At 37.4% G+C, this 20,500-nt stretch overlaps 1 protein-coding gene across 1 annotated transcript; it reads right to left on the bottom strand.

Moving 5' to 3' along the window:
• Window positions 1-17,295: 17,295 nt before the first annotated feature.
• Window positions 17,296-18,486, bottom strand: LOC149951417 (uncharacterized). The gene is made up of 4 exons (XM_090168039.1): window positions 18,375-18,486; window positions 18,134-18,317; window positions 17,641-18,071; window positions 17,296-17,532 (listed from the first exon to the last, which is right to left on the bottom strand). The coding sequence occupies exons 1-4, from the start codon at window positions 18,375-18,377 to the stop codon at window positions 17,401-17,403; spliced, it is 750 nt and encodes a 249-aa protein (XP_090024165.1). The 5' UTR covers window positions 18,378-18,486; the 3' UTR covers window positions 17,296-17,400.
• Between the last annotated feature and the right edge of the window lie 2,014 nt (window positions 18,487-20,500).

Below are 20,500 nucleotides of genomic sequence, written 5' to 3'. Positions count from 1 at the left end.
TATAGGAATGTTTAGAGGGGGGTCGAGAAGGGGTGGAAATTTAGTTCAGTCAAAGGTAGGCCCAAGGAGGGGTTTGGTTATTATTATTATTAACCCCCCTTGTCTACGCCACTGCGAATGAAACATTATTGGGAGGGGCTAATTTTACTGGACGGAGGTTAGTGGGGTGGAAGGGGAGAGGGCAGTGGCACCGATCGCTTTTTTTTCCAATGGGGCCGAAGCTCACTAATAAACTTGGAATGAGGCTGCTGGCAACACTTTCTTTCTACGTATGCTTAAAAGTAAATGGCCTTTAACATCGGTGGTTTTACCAATGGGGGCAAAGCTCCCATTGATTTTCCCAATGGGGGCTTCGGCCCCGCCGCCCCCATGGGATCGGTGCCACTTGAAGAGGGTTCTTTACGATAAGTTTAAGTGTCGTCTGCTCGCGTGGAGTTAGAACCGTCTTTTCTCTTCATCAAGTGAGCAAGTTATATTGTAAGGGAATTAGAAAGGCAAAATTATGGATAAAATGCCGTATTTATTTAATGAGAGAGAGAGCACCATTACGCCACCTAGGCTCGTTTCGGTCACGAATAGTACTGCCAATATTTCGATATCCCTTCATTGTCCACTTTGGATCATTAAAAGAACTATTTGACTAAGTGGAGCAAATTGGTGATTCGACTTCATTAGGGTTTTATCTAGAGCATAGCGCCGAACCAATTTTCAACGGTGGTGGGCGGGAACGATAATTAGTTCGGCAGCGGCGTGGCGCGCCGATTTGCAGAAAATAATCGGCGGCGTTGAAAAAAATCGGCGGCGGCGGCGCCTAAGGGGAAAAACTGCCCCCCCCCCCTCAGAAATAGCGCCACTCTTTTAATAGACTGCTAGAACTTAAACTGTTTAACACATTTTAAAAAAATACATGTTTAATAGAATGTATTTTATTAAAATAGGAACCACTTGTTTCCAAAACGAGAAAGAGGTAACTTTGGTTACATACTATCATATGTAACTTAATCAGCTAATCAGCTAGGCTAATACCCAAGGCACCACCTTAGGCCTTATTCAATCATAAGTGTGCCAGAAAGAACTTTTTCACAATGAGACCTTGTTGCAAGGATATGGCGTAATTGACGTCACTTCCCAGTCGGTTTTATCGTCCTCAAAAGTAGTTCTGGCGGGGAGGGAAGGAAGTTAAAACCAGTTTTACGCGATGTTAGTGCTGTATTTTCTTTGGTGGCTGTGAAACAAGGTCTCATTTAAATTTTTAATACAGAGATGTTAAACAGAGGCACACTTATGAGTAACTATGTTACATATGATATTATTAAACTAAAACATTTACGTTAGTAATAACAATACTGTACTTATTTACTACCTTTTCACTAGTATTATTATCTTATTATCGTACAGACAACCAACGAGCCAGCCCTCTACCGCAGAAATTTAACCCCCCCCCCAAACCGTTTTTTCATCACCCTCTACGTAGACTGTAAGGTAATGGCGGTCGATTGGGAAGGCGCGTTTAAGTCTATTATCGCAAATTATTTTATCTTTGTATCAAAGGAATTTTCAAAATATAATAGATTAGTTATTGCTGAATGCAGCTGATACGTTTCTCTACTTATTACAAAATACGAGGCGAGGCAACTCCAAAAAGCCGTTTTCTTTTCTCTCTCTCCGATCCCAAGTGTCTGATGCAGAGACCCTTGGTGCGCGCGGTGCAGTGGTGCCAGATCTTTTGGAAATTATTAATTATTTCCAATCTTATAACGCGAGTACGGTGCACCCATCAGCCTATAAATCGTAGCACTACCAATAGAAAAATCTATGTAGTTCGAATTTAGATCTCAAAACGCAATTATTATACTTTAATAATGGAAATTAATTCGGCGGCGAAATAAAAATGTTTCAGCGGCGGCGGCGGCGGCGGCGGCGCCGAAATTTAATTTATCGGCGGCGGCGTTTCGGCGTTATCTAAATAACCGGCGGCGGCAGCGTTCGGTCGGCGGCGCTATCCTCTAGTTTTATCGACCGTCATCTTGGAAAATGACTGCGAAATTTGTAGCTCCGGTATCGCAAAAACTACCAATCCTAATTTAATACATTTCTACACATCATACATATCTCTATAAAGTATAAAAATTAATTTATTGTAAGAAGATCAAAGGTTATAAATAGCTTATCTTAATAACACCATAATAATGGCTGGATAGTGGTATTTTAAGTTACATTTTCCGCGTATAACTATAAATTATAACTTTTAAAATATTCTACACTTTAAGTAGATGGGGTGTGTAACACCTTCTTTTAAAGGCATTTTAAACCATTTCCATTTATAAAGAAAATGTTTAAATATAACTTAATTTAAGTAGAAGCCCACGTCAGCATTTTTATAAGACCAATGCTGTAGAGTGGCAAAAGGTTTTTGAAAACTATAGATATTATTGCATGTTAAGCGATCAGTAACGAAAATAATTGACACGGGTTACATTAGGGTCACTTACCATCTTTTTATACTTTTTGTGCTGAATTTACTGAAGGCATTCTCTTTTTTATGGTGTACATAGGAGTTGTGGTGGAGCTTACATTTTAAATCTATCGGTCTTGCTCATGTTACCTTTTAACACGTTATGTCGCTAGCCTACAAAGCCGTATCTGTTCAAAATATCATCGTTTTGACCACTTAAGCCCTATTTTTGTTTAATGAGGCGACATAAACGGTCTCGCAGAACACATTTAGAAACACTTAAGCAAGATTCAAGTCACTTTATAACAACCTAATTAATCTTTAAACTAATTCTTACAATTTAAATTGAGGATAGCGTTTTCTTGTGTTTTTTTGTTGATTTTTTTAAATTCGACTTTTACACAATAAAAGTTACTTTATTGTGTAAAAGTCGAATTTAAAAAAATATTAGTCTTACACAATTCAAATGATTGAGTAGTTGATGACTACCGGTTAAAAGAAAAGTCTCAGAACTTATCAAGGGATCCAATAACGGTTGGCTTTCCGTGGTGTCGTGGCGCACTGAGCGATGTGACTCTTTAACTAATGGTCCAAACCCCCTCCTTGTTTAGTCAGGTAGGGGCTTCGGCTCGGACTAACATGGGCGTTCCACGAACTGACGGCCGTCTGGCGAAATTGGTTTTCGTATAAGGCGCAGTAGTCTTTTGGGGTCTTCACTTCCAGGCGTTGACTTTCGTTCTTTTGTTAACTCGGTGTCTGTCGGTGGTGCTAGGACCTTATCAGTACATGGTGTCCAATAACTGGTGGCTTAACTGGGTAGTCAAGGTCCGGCTTTTGTAACGCATTAGGGCAGTGGCACACTAGGATAAGCTAGCCGTGAACAAATGGTTATATCTCTACCTCCAACTTCGGTCAGGTAGGGCCCGGAAAGTACGTTTTGGCTTGGGATAACGGAGAGGGTCCGGGAATCTCTAGTACATCCGCAGAATTGGTTTCCAGCTGTGTGCTGACGGGTCTCCTAGTGAGAAGCCGTTAGCCGTGCCCCTTGCTTTCCCGCCTTTTGGAATCACATCGGGATATCAGCTATGTGGTGGGTGCCCGTCGTGTCATAGTTTGGTACCTTATCCAAATGGCATATGGCTCCTACCTATGTAGGTTGGGCGTCTGCTGGGGATGCTTTAGCATCCTCCTTTATTCCCACGGCTGTGCGTGAAGGGGGTGTCCCATTGCTGTGCCTTATAGAATGTTAAGGGGTTTGCGTCAGAGGTGTGACTGTCAGCAGTAGGGTTCTGCTGGTCTCCCGCCCGTGCTGTGAGCGCTATAATAGAGCCTTATGATAAGACAACCGTTGATATAGAATGATACGATGTCCCAGGTGCGTCGGTTAATAAATTCTGACCCAATCGGTAAAAATATGGCTTTCAATAGTTTAAAACTTATGTATAAGACCAAATAAAATGGTACTTTCCGGCCATTACTATGGTGGCAATAAAATAATTAATTTAAAACACTTGACCTTCTTACAATAAATTCGTTTTATGATATCTCGATTTGTGCGATACCTCGAACAAGAACGACTCCTCATTTGTAAGATTACGATTGGTTGTTTTATCGATACACGAGCTATACATATAACAGCCATTTTCCAAGATGGCGTACGATAAAGCCTGAATGAAGTTGAATTACCAATTCGTTCATTCCAAAACATACACCGAGAGGATATCGAAAACTAGTGGTACTGTAGCTAGCGTTAATTACTTACCTTCCGTCCGCCAACTTGGATTAACAAGGGCGGAGGTGATTAATATGTGGTCTTTATTAGTCTCTAAATGTGTCAAGTGTAGTGGTAAAGTTTCAGCCTTAAATCTCAAAATAAAAAGGCCGAGGCGCAAACGTCACTCGCCGAATGAACTCGCGCGAAAAGAGTGAATCTAGTCAAGGTCAGCTTTTTCACTCTTATCTATTTTCAAGGCTATTAAAAGAAGGCGGGAATTTTGAATTTATAATTAATTTAATGACTTTACTGGAGATCGTGGTGCCATCTATAAGCGGCAAAGAAGGCTAAAATATACTTTTGGGGCCGAATTAAAATTTTCCGCCTTAAATTTCAAGTTTCCCGCCAAGAATACGAGTGAAACTGGTGACCTTGACAAATCTCACTCTTTGGGGAAGAGTGCACTCGGCGAGTGACTAAAAGCGAGAGTGAGAAAGAGGGAAGATTTTTAATTAGTTCCACTCGCACTCTTGAGTGAAAGTGAAACTCTAAATATCACTAGCGATTTTGCCCATGGATGTCTGCCAATGTCCCATGAAGGGATGTGAAGGGCCGTTTCTGGACTATAAGACAAAACCCCCTACAATATTGCACATTTAGGGTAAGGGTGGGTATGATTGGACAGGTTTTGCAAAACTCATCCTAACTATTTACAATTGATATTTTAAATAAAATTGAGTTTTTAAACTAGTGAGACAATTAAAAATACATAATTCCTTCAAGTTAGAATTTTAATTTAAAGCATTTCATAATTAAAATAAAGGAAATAATTAACCAAGGATAATAGTCAAACTTTGGACAAAACTGTGAAAGATTGGCCAGGGGGGTATCTAACATTGGACGCGTATATCTAAAATTGGACGATATACTACTAACTTTGGACATAATGCAATTAACTTTGGACATCATATTTTAAATTTAGACTGCCGGAAAACTTTGGACGGGTTTGTGATTTACAATAAGGCAAAGCCCTTCTTTGGGATTTCGAGGTTTTTCGTTGGATTTCGGGGTTTTTCGTCGGGATACGCGGTTTTTCGTCGTATTTCTGGGTTTTGCGTCGGATTAAGGGGTTTTTCGTCGTTTCTCGGGGTTTTTCGTCGGGTTACGCGGTTTTTCATCGTATTTCGGGGTTTTTCGTCGGATCTCGAGGTTTTTCGTCGGGTTACGCGGTTTTTCATCGTATTTCGGGGTTTTTCGTCGGATCTCGAGGTTTTTCGTTGGGTTACGCGGTTTTTCGTCTGATCTCTGAGTTTTCGTCGGATTTCGAGGTTTTTCGTCGGATTTCGAGGTTTTTCGTCGGATTTCGGGGTTTTTCGTTGGGTTACTCGGTTTTTCGTCTGATCTCAGAGTTTTCGTCGGATTTCGAGGTTTTTCGTCGTATTTCGGGGTTTTTCGTTGGGTTACGCCGTTTTTCGTCTGATCTCTGAGTTTTCGTCGTATTTCGGGGTTTTTCGTTGGGTTACGCGGTTTTTCGTCTGATCTCTGAGTTTTCGTCGGATTTCGAGGTTTTTCGTCGGATTTCGGGGTTTTTCGTTGGGTTACGCGGTTTTTCGTCTGATCTCTGAGTTATCGTCGGATTTCGAGGTTTTTCGTCGGGTTACGCGGTTTTTCGTCGGATTTCGGGGTTTTTCACGGGTTACGCGGTTTTTCGTCGGATTTCGGGGTTTTTCGTCGGGTTACGTGGTTTTTCGTCGGATTTCGAGGTTTTTCGTCGGGTTATGCGGTTTTTCGTCGGGTTACGCGGTTTTTCGTTCGGGTTACGCGGTTTTTCGTCGGGTTACGTGGTTTTTCGTCGGATTTCGGGGTTTTTCGTCGGGTTACGCTGTTTTTCGTCGGGTTACGCGGTTTTTCATCGGATTTCGGAGTTTTTCGTCGGGTTACGCGGTTTTTCGTCGAATCTCGGGGTTTTTCGCCGGGTTACGCGATTTTCATCGGGGTGCGGTGATTTGCATCAGATTTCGGGGATATTTTGCGGAGTTGTATCGATTTAGACTATGGTTAATATTACGGGTGTATTTATGTATTTATAATAACGAATCTCACAAATTTGGTTTTCCCATAGTGTTGCTAACAAATTTGGTTCTTTAAATTTAAATGGAATAGAATGAGATTAATTTCGATTGAAGAGTTTCCATATTTCACAAGTTTTACTTTTGTTTTGTTTTTCAGGCGGTTAATTTCATTAGTTTTTATATTTTACAAGATCGTAAACTTCGTATAAAAACTTACTATTTGTACAAGGGCCTCCAACACCGACTCAAAGCCGGTGATGGAAAACTGAAGTTGTGGTATAATCTGAGAAAACGTTTCTTAAAAATACCAAATATATCTGTGATTTTTAGTGCTAAAATTACTATATTTAGAGCTAATCTTATTAAAAATATCGTTTGCTTTTTAAAACTTTATCAGGATCAGTTAATTACGTTAAATAAATTTAATTTCTTGTACCTTCTTACTATAATTACATTACCTTCGGAGGAAATATTAGTTTAATCTAAGTTTTATTTATTTAAAATAAGGAATTATCTAAATTTGTGTTAGATACCCACTACAATATTTTTTGACCGCTTACCAACACCAAAGGTACGCCCATGTTACAATTAAAACTGCACATAAGTTGCATTACAAAACATTTTAATTTACAAACAAAATAAAAATGGTATAACTTTTTATACAGAATACAAGTGATAAATAAAAATCGAACACAAAGGGTGTACTTAAAAAAAATAATCCCACTGTTGCACAATAAAAACGATTATTAAAACAACGCTACAGCTGCTTTAATAAACGTTTTTATTGTGTAACAGTGGGATTATTATTCTTAAATTAGTACTATGCACAAGTTAGTCTGTCTAATATTTTACAACAGGTGTAGTTATTGTTATTCTTCTTGCAAGCATTTTTTACAAATGTAATTAAAGTTATCTTCCCCAACTTCACTGCGGCTATCTTCCGGAAGTTCCGAACATTTGAAACAAATCAAGCCCTCACATAAGTCACATTTAACCCAAACTTCGTTTCTTTTACTTCTTTTACTCCATACGAGATCACAAATAACGCATCTTTTTCTTTTTTGGGTTTAGGGACACTCTTTTTTTATAATTTTCTCAATTTGCTTTTCTTGTCTAATTTTTTTACGCATTTCTTTATCGACCAGGAGCTTTTCCTTTTGTTGCTTTTCTTTTTCCAAATAATTAATGTATTCTTCACTAGTTAAATGGTTTGGTGTTTTTTTAAATTTTCGTTTGTTTGATACTTTGGGTCGCTCTGGATAAGTTAAAATCTTATTAAATGTACTTTTAGATAAGCTTTCATCAATGCCTGGAGGTCCCACCTTTGTGGGAGGTTTCCACGAAATTCGACGTGCATTTAAACTAGGCCAGTGGGAACATCCTGGAACTGCATCAGTCATTTTTTCAATTTCTGGAATCCTTTCCATCTCTTCTCTATTTTCAAGCTCAAAAATTAAATTTTTATCGCTTTCAATTAAGCTTGGAGTTTTTGTTGGAGACTGTACGCAAGATTCTGTAGATATTACAGGCGATCGAACAATTGATATTTCAGTTCTCACAGGCGATTGAACGATAGATATTTCGGTTAGTGCAGGTGGTTTGGCACCGCTAGAATTGCTGGAAAACTTGAGCCTATTAGCCGAAGTTTTTTCAGAGGAAATGGCATACCTTTCGCGTGGTGCAACTTTGATGTTTTCACCCGAACTGCACGAAATGTTTCCTCGCGTACTAGACCTAATAAGATCTCTGGTACCTTCAGCATCAAAGGGGTCTTCATTCCATTCGACTTCGAAATTGAAGAGCTCCCCTAAGTGAGTGTTTCCGTCACAATCAATCCACCGAGCCTGGCTATCTCTTGAGTTTTCAGAAGGATTTTCTAAATGGATGTTGGATGTTTCTGGAGGTAGGGTCTTCTCGTTTGTATCCAGATGATCTGGAAATTCGGTAGAGCATATATCCACGAGGCTTTTCCACGTGTCGAACATGTCATCTGGTAAATCGTACCCCTCTTCAAGCATTACTCTGTACTCGTTAATAGTTTCCGTACCCAATGCTTTTTCAAATTTAGACAAAGTGGTTTTAATTTTAATTGCTGTTTCATTAGCTCTTACATCGGAACTGTATCTCTCAACGGGTTCTTCGGCAAATATCAAAGATGGCTGGAGTTTTAGACTCGTCAATGGCGTTTCTATTGATGGGGTATATTCCGCTACTTCTAAACCCGTTGATAATTGACGAAGCTGTCATAGACATTTCCCAACAAAGCTTAAACACTTCTGAAAATTTTTTCTTGTCGATAACCGCTCCAGGATTTTTAGTCAGATAGTGTTGTACAGCAACTTTCCAGTTGCTTTTCACCGATTTGAACACCGAGACATCTAGGGGCTGCAATATATGCGAACTATGCGGAGGTAAGCGGTAAAGTTCAATTCCATTCGTTTCGCAAAGCTTACTTACTTCTACATCAATGTGACTTTTATGTCCATCTAAGAGTAGAACTACAGGACGCGCTGGTGGTATGGACTTAATAAAATGGTTGGCAATCCAACCATAAAATATTTCTGTGTTCATCCAACCAGATTTCGACAAGGCAAAGCGACTACCTTCCGGGCCATTCTCCAACGGGTTAAATGTCATTCTAGAGCCGCTATAAACATTGAAAGGAGGTACGTAATTCAAAGACGCGGAAACCGCACAGAGCACAGTGATTTGCGATTTACAATTTCCAGTAATTTGTAAGACTTTTTTTGGAATTTGGAAGCTAAAACCTTTCCAGTTTTTGGGCAAAGCGGGAAGCCAGATTCATCACAATTCCAAATTCGAGATCCACAATTTGAAATCATTCCCAGTCGTGAAATGAATTTGTAAAAACCATCAAACCAATAGTTGATTATATTTTCGGCGTGCATGCCATTGCTCTTGAGAGTTGTAACGGCTCGGGAGTTCGAAATTTTACTTCAGGGTGTCTTTTCAGGAAGCCGACCCACCAATCCTTTCCGGGTCTTTTTTCTTTGAAGGGTGATGGCCTATTCTCAACGGTAATTAGTTGGAAAACCTCCTCTGCAATTTGTCTTTTAGTTTGTCCATATCCAATTTTGGACATTTTCACCGCCCAATCAGCGAGGTCCTTTTCTTCTACCTTAGATAATACAGTAGGCTTCCCAATTTTAGCGTCCATTTGGGTTTTTCCGGTAAGTTTATTGTGTAAGGTTTGTCGCGGTATTTTGTATAACGCTGCAGCCTTTCTCAATGACATTTTTCTTTCCTTAACGGCTCTCATGGCCACCTTTAGGTTTGTTTCATTCCAATTTTTATAATTCCTCTTAGATCTGGACATTGAGTTTTTGTCTATTGGACAACCAAATTGGCCTGAAATCAGCAGTAATATATATTAATTATTTAATAATTGTTAAAAAAAGGACGTAAACTAAAATATAAACAATATAGAGTACAAAAATTTGTTTACTCCCACCGGCGCATACATTCTCAATTAATACATTTACTTTCACAGGGAACTAAAGACGGTGTATGCCTATAGGATGACTATAATTTATAGGAAATGTCGGCCTATTTACTATAAACATGAATTAAATATTTAGTGTATAAAAACGAAATTCTAGCTTTCCTTAAAAATATCCAGTGGCGTAGCATTAGGAGGAAGGGGCGGAAAAAATAAGTGACCTAGCAGGAGGCGAAAAGGGGCGGGAAATATCCAGTGGCGTAGCAGGAGGAGGAAGGGGCGGAAAAAGAAGTGACCTAGCAGGTAGGGGAAAGGGGCGGGAAATATCCAGTGGCGTAGCAGGAGGAGGAAGGGGCGGAAAAAAGAGTGACCTAGCAGGAGGGGGAAAGGGGCGGGAAATATCCAGTGGCGTAGCAGGAGGAGGAAGGGGCGGAAAAAGAAGTGACCTAGCAGGTAGGGGAAAGGGGTGGGAAGTATCCAGTGGCGTAGCAGGAGGAGGAAGGGGCGGAAAAACTAAGTGACCTAGCCCGAGGGGGAAAGGGGCGGAAAATATCCAGTGGCGTAGAAGGAGGAGGAAGGGGCGGAAAAAGAAGTGACCTAGCACGTAGGGGAAAGGGGCGGAAAATATACAGTGGCGTAGAACGGGGGTTGGGAAGGAAAGATCTGGCCTATTTTCAATTTGCCAATTGACCATTATTATTTGAACATCCTTTATAGAGATATTCCTTCCTTTTTCTACTACTGCTTACTTGCCTAAAAACTGTATCTTCATTTTTATTTTTATACCCGAAACTTGTATTTTTAGGTAATATTATTCTTCATATTATAAAAAAATTTACCTTATCAATTTGGGGGAACATATTTTTCAACATAGTTTATGTGCTTTTAAGTTAAATTAGTGCTTATTTACATGGTATTCAAAAAACAATTGCTTAGTTATATTTCTAAATTAGGTAAGACCTGTACATAGTGATGTAAGTCGTCTAAAAGCCCAGTAGGTAGATAGATATTTACCGGAATGTTTCATCCAAGTCAGGGTAAATATTCAAACTCGTATTCAAAACTAGGGTGTTTTGGTTTATTTAATAATTTGGTTATTTTTGTGTTTTACGAAATATTCTTCAGAGGGGTTAAGAATCCTAGTATCTGGGTCGAGTGGTGCCATCTGTTATCCTCTGTTAGTAGGTATGACAATTTAGGAAAACAAGATTTTTAATTGTGGTTTTGATTAGTTCATAAAATTTTTTATCCTCCAGTTTTTAGAAGTGAAGAAGGAAATATAAAACAAATTATTGTGTTTATAAATAACTGGGTGTTTAACTCGTTAAAAAATACAAGGTATTTTACATCTCTACCTGCGAAGTTTTACTTTTTATTAGCTAAAATACGCTTCGTAAAATACAGCGAAGTAATTTAGTTGAGAATTCTTTTAAATTATTGTCCAACTGTTCTTGGAAATGCCAAATAACTGGAGTTTCGAGGTTTTTTTTTCAGTTTCGTGTAACTCCAAACAATAAAAGTTCAAAATTTATCATAAACACATATAGTAAGATCAAATTGAAGAGCTGATCACTTCCCATAATCGGTGTACAAGCCTATAGCTTTGACTGTCAAGACTGTGATAAAGTGTTTACGTAACTGCTTACAAATTTAGCACTACCAAAGCGAGGGATAAGACAATCTCAGATAATCTGTACACCGAGTTCGTGCATTTAGCACTGTTAAAGGTACGAATTTTCAAGAGTTCGCGAGTTCCATTTAATACTGTCAAAGGTACGGCAGTGTACACCGAGTTCGCAGAGTGTCTTACCCCTCGTACCAAAGGCTGTACTCAACTATTGTATTCCTGTAATTAGTGTACAAAGTTTTAAGCCCCTCGGATGAGTCAGATCAAATTCACCATAAGCATTGGGATAATTATGTTAGATAATGTATATTACCCGCAATCTTTGTTCGGAGTTCCTGGTAATAGTGATTTTAAGATAATGTAAAGAAAAGGTATGTTAGTATAGTTTTTGGGTAGGTGCACTGCAAATTTGAGGTACATTTAGAGAACATGTCGCGAACACTTATGTGCTCCCATGTGATCTTGTAATGTGTCTATGTGAACTCACAATGTTCTTAAAAATCATTATGTGTTCTTCTTGTAAGCCATGGTGTTCTTTAAGTGTTCAAGTGTTCTAAAATTGTAGAATTAAAACTTTCAGAACACTTTACATTTCAAGAACGTTTGGTTCGCATATCAAGAACACTATTCTTTCAAAGTGATCTTGAGATGTCTCTAGTTTTTCATATTACACAGGTAAAACGAGTTAAGGTTTTGAACACATTTTAATGTTCAAAACTTTTTGATTCGGAATATTAAAATTTTCATTTTAAATACTTAAAATTTAAACCACTGGCAGCTCTATTACATTATTTTGGTGTTTTGCACTAAAATTAGTTGAGAAATAGCTGAGGCTGTGAGCGACCAAAATAATCTAATACTGCTTGCAGTGGATAACAAAAAGTATAGAAAAAAACAATTTGGTTTGTAATGGTCAAGTACTTCCACCAGGTGTTATTTCTCAACTATTCAAAGTGCGAAACACCAAAATAATCTAATTCCCAGCTGCCAGTGGGTAACAAAAGTATGAGAAAAAAACACAAATCTGGTTTGTGATGGTTAAGTACTGCCACCAGGTACTATTTATCAACTATTCAAAGTGCCAGTGACCAAAATAATCTAATACAGCTGCCAGTGGATAACAAAAAGTATGGGAAAAAAACAATTTGGTTTGTAATGGTCAAGTACTGCCACCAGGTGTTATTTCTCAACTATTCAAAGTGGGAAACACCAAAATTATCTAATGCTGCTGCCAGTGGATAACAAAAGTATGAGAAAAAAACACAAATCTGGTTTATAATGGTCAAGTATTGCCACCAGGTGTTATTTCTCAACTATTCAAAGTGTGAAACACCAATATAATCTAATACAGCTGCCAGTGGATAACAAAAAGTATGGGAAAAAACAATTATGGTTTGTAATGGTCAAGTACTGCCACCAGGTGTTATTTCTCAACTATTCAAAGTGCGAAACACCAAAATAATCTAATACTGCTGCCAGTGGATAACAAAAGTATGATAAAAAAACACAAATCTGGTTCGTAATGGTCAAGTACTGCCACCAGGTACTATTTATCAACTATTCAAAGTGTGAAACACCAATATAATCTAATACAGCTGCCAGTGGATAACAAAAAGTATGGGAAAAAAACAATTATGGTTTGTAATGGTCAAGTACTGCCACCAGGTGTTATTTCTCAACTATTCATAGTGTGAAACACCAAAATAATCTAATTCCCAGCTGCCAGTGCATAACAAAAAGTATGGGAAAAAACAATTTGGTTTGTAATGGTCAAATACTGCTACCAGGTATTATTTCTCAACTATTCAAAGTGTGAAACACCAATATAATCTAATACAGCTGCCAGTGGATAACAAAAAGTATAGGAAAAATAAAATTTGGTTTGTAATGATCAAGTACTGCCACCAGGTGTTATTTCTCAACTATTCAAAGTGCGAAACACCAAAATAATCTAATTCCCAGCTGCCAGTGGGTAACAAAAGTATGAGAAAAAAACACAAATCTGGTTTGTGATGGTTAAGTACTGCCACCAGGTACTATTTATTAACTATTCAAAGTGCCAGTGACCAAAATAATCTAATACAGCTGCCAGTGGATAACAAAAAGTATGGGAAAAAACAATTATGGTTTGTAATGGTCAAGTACTGCCACCAGGTGTTATTTCTCAACTATTCATAGTGCGAAACACCAAAATAATCTAATTCCCAGCTGCCAGTGGGTAACAAAAAGTATGGGAAAAAACAATTTGGTTTGTAATGGTCAAGTACTGCCACCAGGTGTTATTTCTCAACTATTCAAAGTGGGAAACACCAAATTAATCTAATACTGCTGCCAGTGGATAACAAAAGTATGAGAAAAAAACACAAATCTGGTTTATAATGGTCAAGTATTGCCACCAGGTGTTATTTCTCAACTATTCGAAGTGTGAAACACCAATATAATCTAATACAGCTGCCAGTGGATAACAAAAAGTATGGGAAAAAACAATTATGGTTTGTAATGGTCAAGTACTGCCACCAGGTGTTATTTCTCAACTATTCAAAGTGCGAAACACCAAAATAATCTAATACTGCTGCCAGTGGATAACAAAAGTATGAGAAAAAAACACAAATCTGGTTCGTAATGGTCAAGTACTGCCACCAGGTACTATTTATCAACTATTCAAAGTGTGAAACACCAATATAATCTAATACAGCTGCCAGTGGATAACAAAAAGTATGGGAAAAAAACAATTATGGTTTTTAATGGTCAAGTACTGCCATCAGGTGTTATTTCTCAGCTATTCATAGTGTGAAACACCAAAATAATCTAATTTCCAGCTGCCAGTGCATAACAAAAAGTATGGGAAAAAACAATTTGGTTTGTAATGGTCAAATACTGCCACCAGGTGTTATTTCTCAACTATTCAAAGTGCGAAACACCAAAATAATCTAATACTGCTGCCAGTGGATAACAAAAGTATGAGAAAAAAACACAAATCTGGTTCGTAATGGTCAAGTATTGCCACCAGGTGTTATTTCTCAACTATTCAAAGTGTGAAACACCAATATAATCTAATACAGCTGCCAGTGGATAACAAAAAGTATGGGAAAAAACAATTATGGTTTGTAATGGTCAAGTACTGCCACCAGGTGTTATTTCTCAACTATTCATAGTGTGAAACACCAAAATAATCTAATTCCCAGCTGCCAGTGCATAACAAAAAGTATGGGAAAAAAACAATTTGGTTTGTAATGGTCAAATACTGCCACCAGGTGTTATTTCTCAACTATTCAAAGTGTGAAACACCAATATAATCTAATACAGCTGCCAGTGGATAACAAAAAGTATAGGAAAAATAAAATTTGGTTTGTAATTATCAAGTACTGCCACCAGGTGTTATTTCTCAACTATTCAAAGTGCAAAACACCAAAATAATCTAATACTGCTGCCAGTGGGTAACAAAAAGTATAGGAAAAAAACAATTGGATTTGTAATGGTCAAGTACTGCCACCAAGTGTTATTTCTCAACTACTCAAAGTGCAAAACACCAATGTAATCTCATACAGCTGGTTGCAGTACCAGACTTTCTAGACTTTTATTTAATCCACTGGCAGCTGTATTAGATTATTTTGGTGGGTCTTTTTGGGTTAATTTGCTGTACCTTGGGTAACTTTTGTTTGACTCGGGGGTTATTATTTGAACCAAATTGGGTAATTTATCCTCTTTTTTTTTCAAATTTTTTAACTGGAACAATAAGGACCTAGATTTTGGTTCAAATCTGAGCCATTTTTGGTTAAATTTTACCTCACTTTTTTTTAGAGTGTGTACCTCAGAATTCTGAGTGCGACCGAATTCCTACTAAACACCCTTAAAAGTGGCTATGGGAAGCCACTTCGCACATGTAGCTACAAAGATATAACCCTGGAAAAAGAATTTTGACTCGGCTATACCTTAATTTTTTATGGTACCTAATTCCTACTAAAAACCCTTAAAAGTAGCTATGGGAGGCCATTTGGTACATGTAGCTGCAATGATATAGCTCTGGAAGAATTGTTTGCACTCGACTGTATCTCAGAATTCTTGGTGAAGTCTTATTTCCTACTAAAATTCCTTTCTGAATCAAATTAATGGAATTAACATTTTCTTAATTTTATCTCTATTTCAAATTAAATTGTTTTTTTTATTTAAACAATTAAAATTAAAATTTCATTAAATTAATTTTTATTTTTATTTGTTATTAAATGTAAATAAAATTCCTTTAAATTGATTTTTATTTATTTGTAATTAAATGTAAATAAAATTCCATTAAATTGATTTTTATTTTTCCTGGAACATTTAAGTGCACTACCAAAAACAACATCTGTAGAACACTTTAGGTGCTCTTAAATTGGGAATTTAAGAGCACCATACACTTTCAGAACATATTAAGTTCACTTTAATAGCACACTTTTAGATCATAAGAACATTTTTAGTTCATCTAATGTGAACGTTTTAAGAACGTTGAAAAGTGCTAAGAACATGATTAGAGCACTTTTAGGTCACTTTGTATGTGTTCTTCAAACATTCCTGAAGTGTATGTGATCTTAAATCGATACCGTTCTAGGTGATCCTAATGTGTTTTTATTGTGTTCTTTAAATGTACCTCAAATTTGCAGTGTGGGGGCAAGACTTATGGGTATTGCTTTTTACTATCCAAAATACAGCAAATTAACAAATATTAGTAATTTTTCTTAATAATATAGTAATACCAGCTTCCTGCCTTTGATTGGTATCTGGGTCATTAGCATGGACTACTGGTTATTTTCTAACACAACTTTTACATTACTGTACAATTTATATTCTTTCATGTTATTCTTTCGTTTTGATTTTTGTTACAAATCAGTCTCGATCAGTTTAGCAATATGTGGTAACATTAATAATTTTTAAGTGGCCAATTTAAGCCATAAAACTGGGTATTTTTAATGATGCAGTTTTCGCGTTCTAAAGCTAGTAACAAAGGCTTAAGTATATTATTCGATAGAGAACAGTTAATTTTACAAAGAATATTTGAATTTGGATGGAAATTTCAAGATTTCGTTAAACTAAACCTTATTCCTTGAGGGGGTAGGAGTAACATTCCCTGGATTTTTCACCTAAAACAAAGCAAAGTTTTACAGTACCTGATTCACCTTCCTCCATCTTTCCGGCTTTCGGTTCGTTGGGCCGCCGAATAGTTTTATTTTAAAGCTTAAGGTCAAGGCTATCGGAAATGACCTTGCACAGGTGATTCCGTCATCTGGTTGAGGCGCGAAAAGGAGCTAATTTAAACTGTCCAATTTTAAGCGTGTCAAAACTTACCCGAACCCACCATACTCAGTTAAAATGGAACGTTTTATTTTTCTTCATAAATCAATAACGCGCTTTTTAACACAAAAACTATAGAAATTACGTACGAGATGTGGATTCAATGTTGCGCATAATATCTTTGGGCAAAAGCTGTAATAATACACGCTGTTTCAGTGCCAGCACCAAATTATTCGTAGAGTGGGACAGGCTTATTTGTAGTTAATCACGGAAACATTACCGCCATCTTTCTACTTTACAACAACGAAGCCATAAGGTTACAAGTGGAAAGGTCAATCTCCCTCTAGCTCGTTGCACCTAGAAGCAACAAACACAGCACCCCACACAAGGAGAACGCAACCCGTCAAAAGTCGCACTTTCTGGTGTACAGTTCTCACTGGTTAGACGCTTTAGCGCCTGCTGCCGTCGGAAAGGGAAATTATTAAGTTGTCTTCCCTCTTTCCGTCGAACGATCAGCATGAAGCTTCGTCCAATTTGAAATTTGTACACAACACTGCTTTGGCGTGTTTGACGGCTAGCTGTGTTCTTTTTGCGCTTGTTGCTTCTAGGTTGCACAAATTTGAAAAATCTTTAATATATTTATCCTATTCGCTTAATTTGATAAATACTATGTTATTTCTACATGAAAATGAGTGTTTATTTAAAGTAGAAATTCTTAAAACCTTTATTGATATCACAAATTAAAAAATTGTCGCTATATACAATATATTAAATTAAAACCGATTTTTTAATATGGAACCTTATACATTAAACGACTTTATGCAAAGGCCCGGGTAATCTCAGCGCCTGAAGCAGGTTGGAAAATTCTGGATCGTGAATTGAAGTGGGCGAACTACTTGCGGAAGCCGCAGTTAAGAATGGCATGGGAATTAACGGAGCCTGAATTTTATCAATTAAAATGTTTAAATAGTGAGCCCAATAACAATTTTTTACATAATTGAGAATACATTATCCGGCTTAATATGCCAAGAATTTGTTTTAACTTACGTGTTCATTGACAACCGGAGCTTCCACGGCAGGAGCGTTAATCAAGGGCGCCAAATTTTGATTTTCAGGAGGAATTACGACCGGATTAGACGCAACGATAGACGTTGCTACCACGCCAATATGTTGACTGTCTGGTGGTGCCATTGCCACAGGAACGTTATGTATCTGAGCACTATTTGTGGTCATTTGCGATGCGCGTTTGAAATAGCCTCGTTTGACGAACACTTCAGCGCTGACGATTCCGAATATGACACCGACGATGACAAAACAGGCCAAGAGGATCAGGAAGATGACGAACAATTTTGGCATACGGAATCGCCTCTTAGTTTTTCCTTGACAAACTTCGGCTTCGTTTACGTCGGGTCTTTTTCCAGTTAAGAACTCAGCTTCTCCCAGCAATGGTTGACTCAAGTATTCAGAAGGCACATGTTCTTATAAAAAAGTTACTTTAATTAAGCGTATATTTTAAAAGCTGGAAATTAAGTCTGCTTACTTCTTATGGTGGGACTTCCTGGCGTGTGGTAAGACGGGTTAAAACTCAATTTAGGTTGAGTGTGATGAGGAATCTGCAAAGCGTGGCTTCGCATCGACGACATCCTATAAAAGGCTCGTTGTAATATGGGCGTTGTATTTTGGCCACTGTTGTCCGTCGAAGAAGAATTTTCTCGCCTTTGATCCTGTTCCAACAGAACTCATGACATCATCTCATATTTCCTAAATCTATCGAATCATACCATTTAATTAATTATAATTCACTTCATTCGTAAAGACCTCGTCATGCAGTGACTAATTCGATTCAGTAACGACCGAATTTTTGTTTGGAATGGAATTCGTCAGAATCGGTCCAGTTTTATAAAGACAAATTGTGAGGTTTTTTTGTTTAGAGATTAAAAAATGCTTTTCAATTCATATATTAAAGAAAAAGTGTATATGTAGATCGAATAAATAAATCATAATTCGTATCGCAAAATCACTACCTTAGACCAAAAGTCAAGTTAGTCTAAAAAAACCCTTTTACAGGAAACAGTTTTTTTAAAATGTGCAGTTACAAATATAGGAAACAAAAAAATTAAAATAACGAAAAGAAGGTAAGAAATGAGATGAAAGGAAATTTGGTATAAACGTTTTGGCGAAGTTCAGGGCTCCCACCAAAATCTCAAAAAAAAGGGAAATAGGGGATTTTTCTGGCTAGAAATAGGGTGAAATAGGAACCAAATATTTTAAAGTAGGAACCAAATAGGGACCAATTTAATAAACAAAAATAAGATCTTTATTTAAACTTTTAAAAGCAGCAAATTTTTAAAACTGACTTAGTTTTAATTTAAAAAAAATGTTTTATCACAAAAATTAAGTACTTAGTTTTAATTTCTAAAAAAACTTTTATCAATCCCAAAAATGACTATAAATTTCTTGTAATAATTCTATCACATTAAATCGGGTTTTTTCGCTTTTCTACGAAATATTTTAAGCCGATGGTACTAGAAATAGGGTGATTTAGTGACCAAATCCCGATTTTATGGTGGTTTAGGGACCTCGAAAAAAAGTAGGGGCTTTTAGGCATTTTAGGGACCTGGTGGGAGCCCTGCGAAGTTAAAAGTATGTGTTTTCAGTATGGTCCACTTACGTGGTTTGCTACGTTGAACCCAGCAGAGTACGACTGGTTGGAACTTCATGATCATTTGCTATCTTTTTAACCGTTGAAAGAAAAATTCAGTTGGTGAATAACGATCCTGTTGCTGTAACACGACATTACCATAACCGATTTGAAGCCGTTTTCTAAGAAACTTATAATGGATAAAGAAAACCCTGTTTTAGGGCAAGTAGTGCACTATTTCTGGAGGGTAGAATATCAGAGTCGTGGTGCTCCTCATATCCATTTTATTTTATGGATTAAAGACGCACCAAAATTTGGCATGGCAAAAGATAAGGAAGTATTGGATTTTATTCAAAAGTATGTCACATGTACTTTACCAGATAAGAATAAAAATTCAACATTATATGATTAAGTATCAAAATACCAGTGTCACAAATGCAACGCAACTTGCTTGAGGACATGCATCAGATTTATAGCCCGGTGTACCGGTAAGATTTAAACCACACCAGTGGAGGTCCATCATCATAATGCCCTACGCCAGCGTCCACAAGCCCGGACAGGTGACAAAACCAGCATGGGTAGCAGAACCCTACTACTGATGGTCGCACCCTCGACGCAAGCCGCTCAACCCAGCAGAAGGTGCAGCAATGGGCCGACCAGCGCGCCACTTCGCACACATCAGAGGGAACTTGCTTGAGGAAGAAAAAAAAAGGAGATAAATTCATATTGTCGTTTCAAGTTTCCCAGAGGTGTTAGTGATACGGCTATATAATTCTTAACGCAGTTGATACTACTATTAAGCAACATGCCGCAGGAAAATCCGGGAGCAGGCTTTACTTGCTACTTAGATCCAAAGCCAAAACACACATCAATAATTACAACCCTTTGTTGCTTTTTGCTTTTAAAGGAAACATGGACATTCAATTTGTATCTGACTTGAAAATGGCTATAGCACGCTATATTACCTCGTATATTACAAAAAAGAAAAGAAAAATCAGGAGAGTTTTTGTAATGATTTAGGAAATAAAGATTTACGCATTCGATTAGGTTTAGAAGCTATTTAACATCGTGAAATTGGTAGCAACGAGGCAGCTGATCGCCTAACGGAGCAGCATCTGTATGGGAAATCAGATTCCATTGTTTTGTTAATATTTGAATTTATCCTAAAGAACATAGAAAGCGATTACTTAAGTAGTACAAAGATTTGAAATCCCTGAAAGAGACTGAACGTGAGAGCACAGATATATTCATGAAACAGTTAGTTGA

Source organism: Leiobunum rupestre, chromosome 3 (assembly GCF_980474605.1).
Source record: "Leiobunum rupestre chromosome 3, qqLeiRupe1.1.hap1, whole genome shotgun sequence".
Classification (NCBI taxonomy): domain Eukaryota; kingdom Metazoa; phylum Arthropoda; class Arachnida; order Opiliones; family Sclerosomatidae; genus Leiobunum; species Leiobunum rupestre.
Note: the sequence above shows the minus strand (reverse complement) of the source record. Positions and strands in the feature narration are given on the sequence as shown.